Genomic DNA, 13,822 nt, shown 5'->3' with positions numbered 1-13,822 from the left:
ATGGGTTGAAAGTGGGCGGAGCTTCATGCCCATATCCTGATTACAGCATGTCTCGAAGACAGCGCAAGTGCTGGCTAGGCGAGACCTAAAAATCTGTTGTGGCTGCTGTATAAAATTACTTTTTCAGTATCACCATAGAAAGCACAGGCAAAAAGAAAAGGAGGATTTAGGAAAAAACTGAAAAAGCATATCTCTTTTTCTACTTTGCAGTACCCGCGGTTTGCCTTTCACTGGCCCTTTGTAAGATGAAGTTGATATGTTGACATCTGGAAGTGACACAAGTGCATGCCTACAGTTTTGAAGAGGAATTTTCAGTATTCTTTCTGAGGAGAGCGAATAGCTAAAGTCTGCCTGATAGTGGAACATTTTCACCATCAGAGTTTATCACCAGTTGCTGTATGTTTCTCCACAAGTTTCTTAACTTTCTCATTTTCTTTTTCTGCTTTGCTTTATATTTGATGGTCATTATTGTATTGTTTTGATGTAACTCTTTTACTATAAAATATGTAAAGTGAAAGTAGCACTAGACCTTTTTTTTCTTCTCTTTTTCTTTACTTTCCAAATTCTTTGTTTTGCAGAGGAAAGAGCAGGAAACATCTGTGAACTTGGAAGTGAATAAATAACCTTTCCCAACTGGGGCCTGCCATGGTAAGCACTCAGTGGAAAGAAATGTAAATTAAAAATTTGCTTTGCTGTATCGCTGAATACAAGAGGGTAGCTGTTCTTTATTAAGCACTTTAAATTTTTGTAATAAAGCCTCTGCAGTGGTATTGGGTTGAAATGCATCCTAGTTTACCATTTGTTATATATAGGTGCACTAACATCCATCACACATCAATAAGGATTGCTGTCCTAACTAAACTGTGAGGGGCAGATGTAAATGGAAACAGGTCTTTATGTACTTTTTGACATTTAATACCATTACATTTATGTTGAATTTTGTGACTCTGGTGAAATTGCAGCTTATATCTTTTTAGCTGTTGCTTTTTGTTGTTGCATGGACTGTTGCTGTGTCTTGTGTAATGTGCACTCATGCATTTCCTGCACTGCCACTGGAATACTCCTCCAGTGGCCAGAACCCAAGGAAATATGATGAGGTGACTTTCCCAAAACTCCTAAATGAGATAAGGTGAAGAAATTGGGATTAGAACAGAGGTTTAAACCTCGCATCTGTTCAATTAAAAAATATTGTGAAAAGATAAATAAATCATGGAAACTTTACGATTGGTCAGAAGCTTCTGATCCGCTGTGAAATAAAATACAGCATCAAACCTGAGACCAGGCACCTTGCATTTTCTATAACAATTTCAGATTGTAGCAGGACGGATTACGAGACTGAAATAACAAAGATTGCTGGTACTTGTCACAGAGTAGAGGCGTTAAAGTACAAAGGAAAATGGTCAAAGTAGTGTTAAAAAGAAGTGGATTGGAGTGGACCACTTGATTACCGAATCTTAGGGTTTGGAATTATGATTTAAAATGTGTTGTTAGTGTTTGCAGCAGGTTGAGAGTAAGACATTTCTGTGTGTGTGTGTGTGTGTGTTTTTGTGTGTGTGTGTGTGTGTGTGTGTGTGTTTGTGTGTGTGTGTGTGTGTGTGTGTGTGTGTTTGTGTGTGTGTGTGTTTTTGTGTGTTTTTGTGTGTGTGTGTGTTTTTGTGTGTGTGTGTGTTTTTGTGTGTGTGTGTGTGTGTTTTTGTTTGTGTGTGTGTGTGTGTGTGTGTGTGTGTGTGTGTGTTTTTTTTTCAGTAATCAATGGAGTACCTTGAAGCGAGCTCAGAGATATTAAGACCTTGGCTGACCCCATGAACATCCTTAGTCAGTTGTGGAGTTTGGTTTCTTGGCCAGGATTAATGCCTCTGTGTTTTTGTTATTTGGTTTAATTTTGCTTTAAATGTTAAGTGTTTTAGTGTACAATAAGCTGGTATGCAAAAATACGTAAAGGGTTTTAAAGCACAGGTTAATAGTGTATAACCGCTATAATGCAAAGGGAGAAAAAAAACAAGAAATGAAATTGTCCAATAAACAATATTTTTATACCCTGAAAACAAATGATGCTGTCCTTCACAGCTGGTGATTTATCTGCTACTCATTTATCCATTTAGGTAAATTGCTGCAAATATGCTTTTGCAAGCCCCAGCTTCTATAAATAGATTAGGTCACTAAAGTAGGACCGTAACTTCATTTGTGTGGAACAAGTGAGCTAATTTTATGCCTCAGTTGAAAATTAATTGGTTTAATCCATCATAATCTACAGAGTTGCATATAGGTGTCATAAAAAGATTAACCAAAGCTTTGAACCACACTGAAATAGTTTGAACAGACTCTTGCATGGATAGGAACATGAGCTGTGGGGGTGGGTGGTGTCACTACTGTTCTATAGTCACAGGTGAATTCCTAACCTGATTTGTAGATCTGATTGACTTCTAGCTGCAGAATCCTTATTTTAGAATTATCCCTAGGCGTCAGACTGGATCCGGAATTATTTTCGTGAGCAGAATCTCCCTGTGTGCCGATTTGTGGCGTCATTTGGCTCCTCATGATGGCGGCCGTGCCAGAAGGGATGTGCGCAGTGCCTATGTAGACGCTACCCCAGCACTCGGACGTCTGTTCTTTTTTTTTCCACGCCAGCCAGCGCAGATCTGGAGAACATTTATCACTTAGCCATTTTTTGACTAAACTTTTTTCAACTTTTGTCAAATCTTTTTGAGGTTTTTCCTCCAGGAGTGGCAGGAATGTCATCAAGGGAGGCTTGTTCAAGCTCTGCAGCACCTGTCACAGATTGATGTCAGACCTTGTATGCCTTCGGTGCCTCGAGCAGGACTACCTACCCGAAGGCCCGCACCAATTGCCATGCCAGGAACCAGGATTCCTTGAAGGAGCGATCCTGCAATTTCCTGGCGGCTCGACATCTACGCAGTGATGTTTGAGGTCCTGGTCAAGAGAAAGGTCCCTGCGCAGCCGCGGAGTCCAAAATCATTGTTGCGCTTGAAGTTGTTGTGCCACACGGGTATGTCACACTACCACAAGAAGACGTTGAAGAGATCTTCGACTTCTCGACATCCATCGGCCGACGAGGGAGTTTCCACATTTGAGGCCTGGCTCTGCCTTGGAGCCAGCGCCTGCGCCATCTCTGCGCTTCTCCAAGTTTCTGGGAGCTGCAGGGACCCCCGGCCACCTAAAAAAATTCTATGAGGCCATACGGCTCATATTTGAGCAGCCCATTCCCTCTGGTGTACCTTCTGGCCTGAGGGTTCAGAATGGGCCCCTTCTTGTTTCACACCAGCAGCTCTGGACCGGGAGCCAGTCTGGCCCCTAGGATCCACTCCTGGATCTGGACTGATTGATGCCGGTTGTGCCATTTCGACCTACCCTGCCGCCGGTCCTGATATAGACGCTGTCGGCGCTACCCTCACTAATCTAATCCCCGACTCCGATCTGGACCCGTAGTGGCGTTGTTTGCCTGGAGTCAGGAGTTCAGGACGGAGCCTGAGCTGTATTTCTTTTGGTTAGGACACTGGGAGGAATGGGAGGAGTCCCTGGACTCTAAGTAATACCAGTCTTATGACACCTTGGACTGGTGTGAGGATCTGGTTGAAGCCAGCGAACTGGACACTTCTCCAGATACTGGCATGCTTTCTCTCTCTACCGTGGCTACGGAGAAGGGAGTGTCCTTCGCAGTGGTGGTGAGGATAGTGGCAGAGGTCCTCGACCTCGGCTTGCCCTTGGTGGCAGTCAAAACAAATGTCTGGACAGAAGTGCTTAATCCGGGAATGTCCCCATCAGAACTGCTTCTCCCTTTCATTGAGTCACTTAATGATGTCCGACATGGTCCAAGCCCAGCACAGGGGCTCATGTGAATAGGATGATTGCCCACTGCTACCTCCCCTCTCTAGGCTACCTCGCACAACACCCCACCCTTGAGAGCTTGGTGGTACATACCCCCAACAACTATGTAAATCCTGGGACATTCCCAAGTGCAGAATCAGATTGTGAATTCAAGTGACTGGATTTCTCAGGGAAGAAGATGTTCTCTTCCACCTCCCTGGCACTGGAATCCGTGAACACTGTGTTCTTTTTGAGCCGCTATTACCACACTCTGTAGGATACAGTTGTGAAGGTGCTGCTAACTGTCCCAAAGGAGGCTCAGACCGTACTTCCCCAGGCTGTAGCCGACCGCAAGGTTCACGATAAGATGTGAACTAGACACAACCGACTCACTAGGTAGAACGGTTTCATCGACAGTGGCTTCATGACACCACTCCTGGTTGAATGAAGACTGTCTTTTCTGGGGCTGTACAAGCATCTCTTATGGTCATGCCCTTTGATGGCTCCCATCTTTTAGGAGGCCAGGTGCTGGAGCGTTTTATGGACAATAATGGTACGGCCAGGTCCGTGAACCTTTCCATGGTCCTTCGCCACCCCCAATCAGCCATTTGTGGCCACGAAGGGGTTTTCAATCAGGTCTACATGCCCCCCAGCCATCTCACACACTTCTTAGTCTCTGCATACCCAAGGATGCGCTACCCACAGACCCTATGTGTTGGGCAGCCAGTGGTCAGGTCAGTCCACCCCCTGCCATTTTTCCATCATGGGAACCCAGTAGGCGTCAGGATTTACCATCACCTGTCCCAGTGGCGGTCCATACCATCGGACAGGTGGGTTTTGCAGATCGTCTGAAGGGGCTACTCCCGCCCCTTTGTGACTACCCCTCCCCCATTCCATCAATTTGTGATAGGCTCAACGGATCACCTACCTCTTCTCAGCCAGGAAGTGATGGCTCTCTTGGCCAAGGGAGCTATAGAGATGGTGCTGGCGCCAGATGTGGGTTTTGGTTGTTATTCCCACTAATATTGTGTTATGCCCAAAAAGGACGGAGGCCGTTGTCATAATGTAGACCTGCGCACTTTCAATTTCTTCCTCAAGAAGATCAAAATGCTCATGCTAGCTCAGGTCCTGTGCCCTCGACTCGGGAGACTGCATGGTAGCGTTAGACTTGCAGGGCACAAACTTTAATATCCCCGTCTTGTCTGCCCATAGTAGTTATCTGCAGTTCACGGTGTGCTACAAGCATTTTCATTACGCCGTGCTTCCGTTTGGCATCACCAGCACCCCTTGAGTGTTAACCAAGGGGGTTGCAGCTGATCTGTGAGGATCAGGGGTGCCAGTCTTCCTGTATTTTGCTGACTGGCCATTGAAGGCGGGCTCGCCCCAGGCTGCCCTCTCCCACCTCCAGACTATGGTGAACCTCCTGCCCTCGCTGGGGTGCACTAGAAACATGCCGAAGTCACACTGACTCCCTCTCAGATGCTCCCTTTCATTGGAGTTATCCTGGACACAGTACAGTTTTGGGCTATCCTTCCGAATGGCAAGCCCAGGATATTTAGGCTATGATACCGATGTTCAGCCTATCCTGGATTTCGGGGAGACTGACACTGAGGCTGCTGGGCCTCATGGCCTCCTGCATTTTGCTAGTCTCACATCCCCGATGGCATGTGTGTGCTGTGCAGTGGGACCTGAAGTTCGCGCAGTATCAGGGGAATCTCTCCGACATGGTCCCGATCTCAGAGGGAACTGCAGAAGACTGCTTTGAAGACTTGCAAACCGCGATTAGTTCATCGGCAGGCCCTCTCCCTTACCAACCAGATCCGACAGCAGTGATGGCTGCGTTACTCCTGGAATCGGGCGGACATCTGGGAGAGCGAGAGGGCGGGAGGCCGGGGTGTGGTTATGGAACCTGTGGTAGGGAACTTAGTCTCTGGACCAGGCTGGAACGAAAGGGCATTTCGCTAGTGGTTCAACATCTGGCAGGCTCTCTGAGTGCCCAAACTGAGCCGAAGATGCCTAGCGGATCATGAATGGCATCTTCATCCGGAGGTGGTGCAAGGTCTCTTTCAGCAGCTGGGAGATCCTTAGTTAAATCTGTTTGCCACCACTGAGAATGTGCAATGTGAGGAGTGCTGCACGCTGGAGTTTCCAAAGCGGCGCTCACTTGGAGAAACTTTTTGTCTCGACCTCAGGCCACCTATACTCCCTTCCGTCAATATCTCTCTTTCTCAAGAAGGTCCGGAACGACCGGTCCCAAGTCATCCTTATAATCCACATTTTTGAAGCGCGGACCATCACCCGTTCGGGTCTCTAGGCGCTGGGGGCCGTCGGGAAGATTAAGCAAGCTATTGCCCAGAGTCACATGGTGCTGGGCTAGTCTGCCGCCGGCCAAGGGGATCGAACCTTGGTCCCCCGATTCCGGAGTCAGTCACCCTGGCCGCAGCGCCACACCTCTTGTGGCTCCGGACTGGGCACAGAGAGTTTGGTATCACTAGCTGTTGAGCATATCCATCAATTCTTCAATCAGGCTGCCCCTTTGCGAGGATCTTCTGTTGCAGGTGATGGTCCTCCACTCGAACTTGTCAACTCTTCGCCTTTTTGCATGGAGACCGATCACTGACAGTTGACAGCTTTCGACTTTGCCTCCCGAAGTCTGCAGCTTTAACTTGACAGCCAGACAGCTTTCCACCAAGATGGTATACCCCTACCATTGGGGAACATTTATGGCATGGTGTACAAAAAGACAGATCGATTGCCTTTCTGCCCCTCTTTCTCGGGTTCTCCTTTTCATCCATTCTCTTGCCCAGCAGGGCTCTGGTCTGGGCACTCTAAAGGGCTATCTCTCTGCTATTTCTGCTTTTTTGTGGTTCCCTGACAAGTTATCCCCCTTCAAATCTCCTATTGTGAATAGATTCTTCAAAGGTTTGCAACATTTGGTTCCACCTTACCCTTTCATAATGCTCCAGTGGGACCTCAGTTTCGTCATCAGTTCTCTTGCATGCTGTCCTTTTGAGCCTTTGCGTAGTGTCTACTCCCGCTCCTTACCATTAAAACGGTCCTTCTTGTGGCTATAACATCTGCACGGAGAGTCAGCTTTAGGATTTATCATTGAAGCATCCCTACTTCAACATCTACCCAGACAATCTGGTGCTGCATGCAAGAGCTTCCTTTATACCCAAAGTGGTCACTCCCTTTCACATAGGCCAATACATCACTCTGCCTACTTTTTACATTCAGCTGCATCCCTCCAAAGAAGAGGAGCAACTTATCCGGCTGGACCTAAATAGAGTGTTGTCATTCTACCTTGACCACACATGAAATTTCCAGGTGAACAACCAACTCTTCATGTGGTAGGTGGAAGTAAAGAAAGGCCGTACTGTGGAGAAGTGAACCTTCTCTATATGGATTGTGCTCTTTATCAAGATCTGCTACGGATTGCCTAAGAAGCAACCCCCTAAGGGTTTGCGTGTTCACTCCACCAGAGCAAAAGCTGTAGCCACTGTGTTAGCATGCAAAGTTCCAGTCCTGGACCTCCTTCAAGCAGTGTGGGGCCCCTTGCACACTTTCACAACGCATTACTGCCTGGCCAGTCATATCCGTCGCGATGGTCATTTTGCTTGTTCGGTCCTGCAGGGCTTCCTCGTATGAAATTGGTCCACAGATCCACCTCTGTGGATGGTATTGCTTGGATATCTATTGGAAACATTATCTCATGCACTTTTTTTTTTAAAATAATTTTTATTGCAGATACTCAGACATAAGAACAACGTTGGCATCGTTATTTAAGTAAGACAGTGTTACATAGTAGAATGCAGATCATGGAACCCCAAGTGTCTCTTCTGTGCATAACCCAAAAGTCAGTCTGACAGTATCTTCGATTCGTTCCCAGTGTACCCTCACCTTAGCATAGGGGGTATCCAAGGTAGTCATCTAGGCATCTGCTTTTTCAGTTTTAATTCCCTCCCCCCCCGCACCCACCCACAACAAGCATTTCCGTGAATGAAAAATCAGCATAACATCCCCTTGTTCAAAACTTAACTTTACAGTCATGGTAGTGGCATTATACATTTCCCACAACCCCCATCCCTCCCTCCCGCACCTGGTAAACAAGTGGTACAACCACATTTCAGTAATCATTGCGTGACTGTTGCATCGAGTTTCACTCCGAACGTGTACCTCCGCCTCCAACTCACCCTTCCTCCTAATCTGGGGCTCAGTCACGAGCCTCCCACCACCAATCCACCATCCAACCCATGCTACTGTCTCCACTTCGACCAGACCCTTTTAAACTTTTTCGGGCAGCCTCTTGATTTATACGTCACTCGCTCTGCCGCCATGTAAAGGTCTAACCCTCTCCTCCACTCTTCCACCGTGGGGATGGTCACAGCCCCCCAGTATTTTGCAATATCTCGTTTCGCTACTACCAGGGCCAGTGTCAGGAATACCAGTAAGGGGCGGGGGAGGTCAACATCATTAGTCATTCCCAAGATGGCCAGTTTAGGCTCCTGTTCAAGCGGTACAGACAGAACTTCTCTCAGTTCAGTAAAGATGAGTGTCCAGTAGGATTGTATTTTATCACATGCCCATAATATATGGAAGAAATCCCCTCCCTCATGTTGGCATCGTATGCACCTATCATCTGATGTTTTCCCCATTGTAAATAATCTCACCCTATCAAAGTATGTTCTGTGGAGCTCGTTGTATTGGATAAGGCGGAGCCGGGATTTAATAGCCACCTCCCTCGGGTGCATTAGTATTAGGTCCCAGTCGATATCTTCAAGTGTTCCTATTTCTTGCTCCCATGTGCCCCTAAGCTTCGCCTGATCACCCAGCATGTTGTTTGTGAGTGTTTTATATGTGAGTGACACGGCCTTGCTTGGTATCTGCTCCTGTAGTAGTCTGCCTTCCAGCGGCGCATATTCTGGGAGACCCTCTAGAGTCAAAGCCTGCGCCCCCCATGCATGTCGCAATTGAATGTATTTAAAAAACTGCGAATGATGGAGCCCATATTCTGCCCTCAGGGCCGCGAAGGATTTCAGTTCTCCCCTGGCGACGACATCTCCCTCTGTGGAAATCCCAATATCATCCCACTGCTTAAAGCCTGTGAGTTTATGCAGCTCGGGGAGCCATGTGCAGTGCCAAAGTGGAGTCTGTCGGGTGGGCTACTTATCCCATCCTGTGTGTCTCGTGGCCATTCTCCAGGCCCGGAGTGTGATGCTCGTGGCCGAGAGCAAGGACTTCTTTGTCGATCTACCGTATAAATACGAGAGCAAACTATGTGGGGACAGTTTGGAACGTTCCAGCGCATACGTAGGGTGGTCCGCCGGGGTGCGGAGCCAGTCATTAATGGGGGACAAGTGCTCCGCCCAATAATAAGCCTCAAGGTTCGGGAGCGAGATTCCACCACTGTATTGATGCCGCTGGAGGGTGGTCCGCGCTATCCTTGGCTGCTTACCTAGCCATATAAAAGATCGGAGGTCGACGTGTATTCTACGGAGGAGGCCGTCCCGGATTAGATAATATTCATTTTGTAGGGCGTATAAAAATTTGGGTAGTATTATCATTTTATACATTGCCGCTCTACCCAGGAGTGTCAAAGGGAGCTGGTGCCAGTGGTCCATATCCGAGACTGAGTGCACGAGTATACTTTCAACATTTTTGTGGCGCGACAGTTGCCTGTCCTGCGTAATGAAGACTCCCAGATATTGGAAGCCCTCCGTGGACACCACCAACCTGTCCTGAGATCTGCTGGTTTTGCCTAATCCTGGCCGCCAGTATCTCAATTGTCAATGTGAAGAGAAGCGGCGATAGAGGACACCCCTGTCTGGTTCCTCTTTGGATCAAAATTTTGCGGGAGAGCCTTCGGTTTACCCTCACCTTAGCCCCAGGGTTGGTATAGAGCAGATGTACCCACGAGCAAAATTTGGGGCCGAAACCAAATTTTTGTATGGCGGCCTCCAGGAACGGCCAGTGCACAGAGTCAAAGGCCTTTTCGGCATCTAAGGAAAGGAACCAATGCGGCGGTTCCCTATCTCTCACCTCCTGCAGCCAGTTATGCGTGCGACGGAGGTTGAATTTCGTGGCCCTGTCTGGTAGGAAGCCGGTTTGGTCTAAATGTATCAGGTTGGGTAGTACTGGTCTCAGGCGTCGCGCCAGGACCGTGGCAAGGAGTTTCACCTCCGTATTCAGCAAGGAGATGGGACGGTAGGAGGCGCAGTCCCCCCGTGGCTTGCCCTCTTTGAAGATAGGGACTATGGTCGCCATGGTGAGGTCAGTGGGCAGACTCCCTTCCTTATATGCTTCAAGAAAGAGATTTTTCAGGTGCGGAGCTAATATGTCGGCCGTGCACTTAAAGAATTCCAGGGGGGGAAACCGTTTGGTCCCGGCCCTTTGCCCGGTTTTAGTCCGGCAATGGCAGCTTTGACTTCCTCTAGGGAAATGTCGGCCTCCAACGCCGGTAGGACCTCAGCATCCACCACAGGGAGATTGACCTGTGACATATAGAGGAGTGAGTCCTCGCACGTGCCCAGTTGTCTGGCTTCGTAGAAGCGTTCGTAATAAGCAGTTTTTCAGTGGCCATAAGTATAGCAACAATTTACTTGTAATCCAGGCGGTGGGGTCAAACAAGGCGGGCGGTCGCCCGTACCAAAAAACCACAGAATGCGCCAACCTCCATGACTGTGTGTACCCAACAACGTACTCCCCCATCCCCCCCCCCCCCACCCCCCTCCCCTCAAACAACCAAACTGAATGAACATCCCCTGCTCCCCCCACCTGTACCCCCCGGCCATCCCGCCCGTACAACCATCGACGGCTCGGACTACCAGGCAGCAAGGTCTGTCGCCCACCCCTCAAATAACCCCAGCTAAGAAATGTCTTGCTGTCCAATCTCAAGTTCTGAAGTGGTGTATTCCCACCCCAAGGGACAAAAAGTTTTACTTGCGTGTCCCAAAGCAAAGAACTGCTATGTTGGATCTCAGTCCCTCAGCTTCTCAGGAATGGGAGTCCTGCGTATCAGTTTCAGTAGCCTCTGCGTTGCCCGACTCTCCTTGCTCCAGATCTCGGATGGCAACGGCTAGTGGGTTTATGGATTGCTCCGTCTGTTCCTCCACGTCTGAAATATTCGTATCATCCTCGTGATCCGTCACATTTCCTGACGTTGGGAGCAGGCACCTGAATCTGGACCCCTGAGTGGGATCCCCATTGTTAGCAGCGGCGCCACCCCCCCCCCCCCGGTTTCCTCCGGGCGCTACTTGTTGGGGCGGGTATGGTGTCCGTTGCGATTGTCTGCCTGCCCGATGGTGTCTTGTTCTCTGTGACCCGGTCGGGCTTCTCCTGAAGTTGGCTGCCGCCTGCTCATCACGGATTCTACGTCCCTCCTCCTCCGCCTCTCGTAGCAACGGTCTCTCCTCCAGCCAGTGGGAGGCCTCCTCTGGGCGATTGGAGAAGTGTGACTTGCCCTTAAACAAGACCCTCAGTTTCGCAGGAAAGAGTAGCATATAGGATATGTTCAGTTCTCGTAGTTTAGCCTTCACAGTGTCGTAGGAGCGCCTTTGCTTTTGCACATCTTGGCTATAGTCAGGAAAGATCATGACGGTGTTTTCAAACTTGATTTCTCCCATTTTCCGAGCTTCTCTAAGGATGAGGTCCTTGTCCGCATAATTGAGGAATCTGGCGATGATCGGGCGAGGTCTCGCTCCTTCCGGTGGTTTGGCTTGGAGTGCTCTATGCGCTCTCTCGATCACGAAACAGTTAGAGAAGCCATAGTCGTAAGCCATGAGTGCAGGAAAGCCGCAGTGTCGGTCTTCTCAATTCCTTCCCTCAGGCCCACAAAGCGCAGGTTGTTTCTGCGTACTCCGTTCTCCGCATCGTCCACCCGCCACAGTAGCTGTCTATGAGAGGCCTGCAATTCCGCCATATCTTTTTTGAGGGAGGTAATGGAGTCTTCTGTTTCCGAGATTCTGGTCTCCGCCGTGCCCACTCTGTCAGATAAGTTCCTGAAGTCTTGGCGTAGCAAGAGGACCTCCGAACCCACCTCCCCGATCTTGGTCTCTAGGGCTGCTCTAGAGTTCTGTATGTCAGTTCTCGAGGCCTGAATCGCTTCTAGGAGCATAGCGGTGTCCGTTTGTGCGTCCCGGGCCCCTACAGTTGCGTCCCTCTGTGCTCGCGAAGTGGTATAGTTCTCAATGGATTCCTGCCTGGCAGGCCTTGGTGCCGGGTCTCGTTTGCCTATGCTGTCCCCCAAAGGTCCCCCTGCTGTTGGTGTCCTGAAGCAGGCGTGGGGAGGGGGCAGTGGTCTCAGCGTTCCCAAGGTGGTATCAACACAGGGTCTAGTACGAGCCTCGCGTCTCCACCGCACTGCGGGCTTCTCCAGCACTGTTCCTGATCCAGTGGGCCCTCCGCAGTGGGGCGACCAGATCCAGCCCGGTGGGTCAGGCCCTGTCCACGCTGTACTTGGGTCTCCCTCGCGATTGGAGGTCTCAGAGGGTCCCCTGCGCACACTGGAAGGGAGGAGGGGTGCGAGCAGGGAACCCAATTTCACAGTTCAGGGCCACAGATCCTCCCGTCACCTCCGTGTCTAGGCCTGTGCCCCGCAGGCCTGCATCGCCGTCATTAGCGGGGGCGGGGGGGAGAAGGCAGGACGCCCACCACGCTCCGACCCCGGGGGTCACCGTAGGAGTTCCGGCTCTTCCGCGGCCTCTACAGAGCTGAGTCAGGCCCAGGGTGGGGCCACTCTGCGCAGGCCTCACAGTCCGGGCAGCCCCCTCGACGGGCAGGAAGCAGCAAATCCAGGCCCCGGCTTCACAGGCCCCAGCCCGTCTCCGCTCCCAGGACTTCTAGAGCGCTGGGAGGGGGGGGGGGGGGGGGGGGGGGAGGAGGGAGGGAGGGAGTCCCCAGCAGCAAGGCGAAGCGAGGCCCAGGGTCTTCTGATCCCGTGTGGGTGGGGAGGCGCCTCCCGATGCCCTGACCGCCTCACCTTCACCTCAGGCACGGGTCTCAGTGTCTCCGGGTGCCGCCATCTTAGGTGTCCAGGGCCGCCGTCTCCGGGGGTATGCCGCCTATTATCTCGCCTCCGCTCGGATGTAGGATGGGGCCGGTGTTCCCCACAGGTGCCGCCCGTCTTCCGTCACCTCCTCAGTCGATTTCCGCAAGTTTCTTCGCTGTCAGGTAGTTTTTTTCGCACGCAGTCTTGCCGGGAGCTGCGCCGAGGCACGTCTCACTCAGCCATGCAGCTGGCCACGCCCCCTATCTCATGCACTTTTATCTGTTACAAGCATACATGATGTCTCATTGATTACAGATAAGATCACGTCAACAGTTCAACAGGACGTCCGTGGAATACTGGCGTAGAAATTGACAACTATGTCTCTGTGACTGGTGTCCAGGGTGCCATAGCATCAACCTCGAAGTTAAGAACATTTGTTTGCGTAACCATTTGTTGTTATTCGCACTATGTAACATACATAGTTCTGTGCTTGTAGGCCAACTTCAACTTATGGCAGAGTTCTTTCAATTCTAATAAGCATTACAAAAGGCAAAAATAAACCATAAAGAAAAATTTGACCCTCCCATAGTCCCCCCTCCAACCCCGTGTGCACAATCGGGTGCTGTTGCCCTGTTAGTGCATTTCCCTCCTTCTTCCCGGTTGTGTTGCATTAGCATGTGTGTATCATGACCGATAATTATTTGCTAGTATGGTAAGGTGGAATATACGTGAGTGACACGTCTGCGTGTGCCAGTTACCTGTGCTTTTCTCAGAAAGTGGAGCCCCCCCAAGTCCCTGCTGGTGTATTGTTGTAGCTCGGTTAAACTATGTTCTAGTGTGTGGCTATGGGGACCTGCCTCAGACCCAATGTTTCCTCACGCCTGATGGCAAGGCTTTTCGCCTTAGCCCAATCTAGCAATGAGTGACGCCATGCCTGCGCTTGTGGCGGATCCACTGCTTTCCATCTTTTCGTGAGCAATCTGTTGGCCACCACTATCCCCAGGTCTAGGA

At 50.1% G+C, this 13,822-nt stretch overlaps 1 protein-coding gene across 11 annotated transcripts in view; it reads left to right on the top strand.

Moving 5' to 3' along the window:
• The window catches only part of MTMR3 (myotubularin related protein 3), a 1,591,444-nt gene that overhangs the window by 390,848 nt on the left and 1,186,774 nt on the right, over positions 1-13,822 (top strand). For all 11 annotated transcript variants that reach the window (XM_086943220.1, XM_086943217.1, XM_086943214.1 and 8 more), the window contains one exon: positions 579-648. In XM_086943220.1, the coding sequence (XP_086799346.1) occupies positions 646-648 (3 nt within the window). In that variant the 5' untranslated portion in view covers positions 579-645. The remainder of the gene's footprint in view (positions 1-578; positions 649-13,822) is intronic.

The sequence above is a fragment of the Lissotriton vulgaris genome, chromosome 11 (assembly GCF_964263255.1).
Source record: "Lissotriton vulgaris chromosome 11, aLisVul1.2, whole genome shotgun sequence".
NCBI classification, from domain to species: Eukaryota; Metazoa; Chordata; class Amphibia; order Caudata; family Salamandridae; genus Lissotriton; species Lissotriton vulgaris.
The sequence above is the reverse complement of the archived record's forward strand: the minus strand, read 5'-3'. Positions and strand labels throughout refer to the sequence as shown.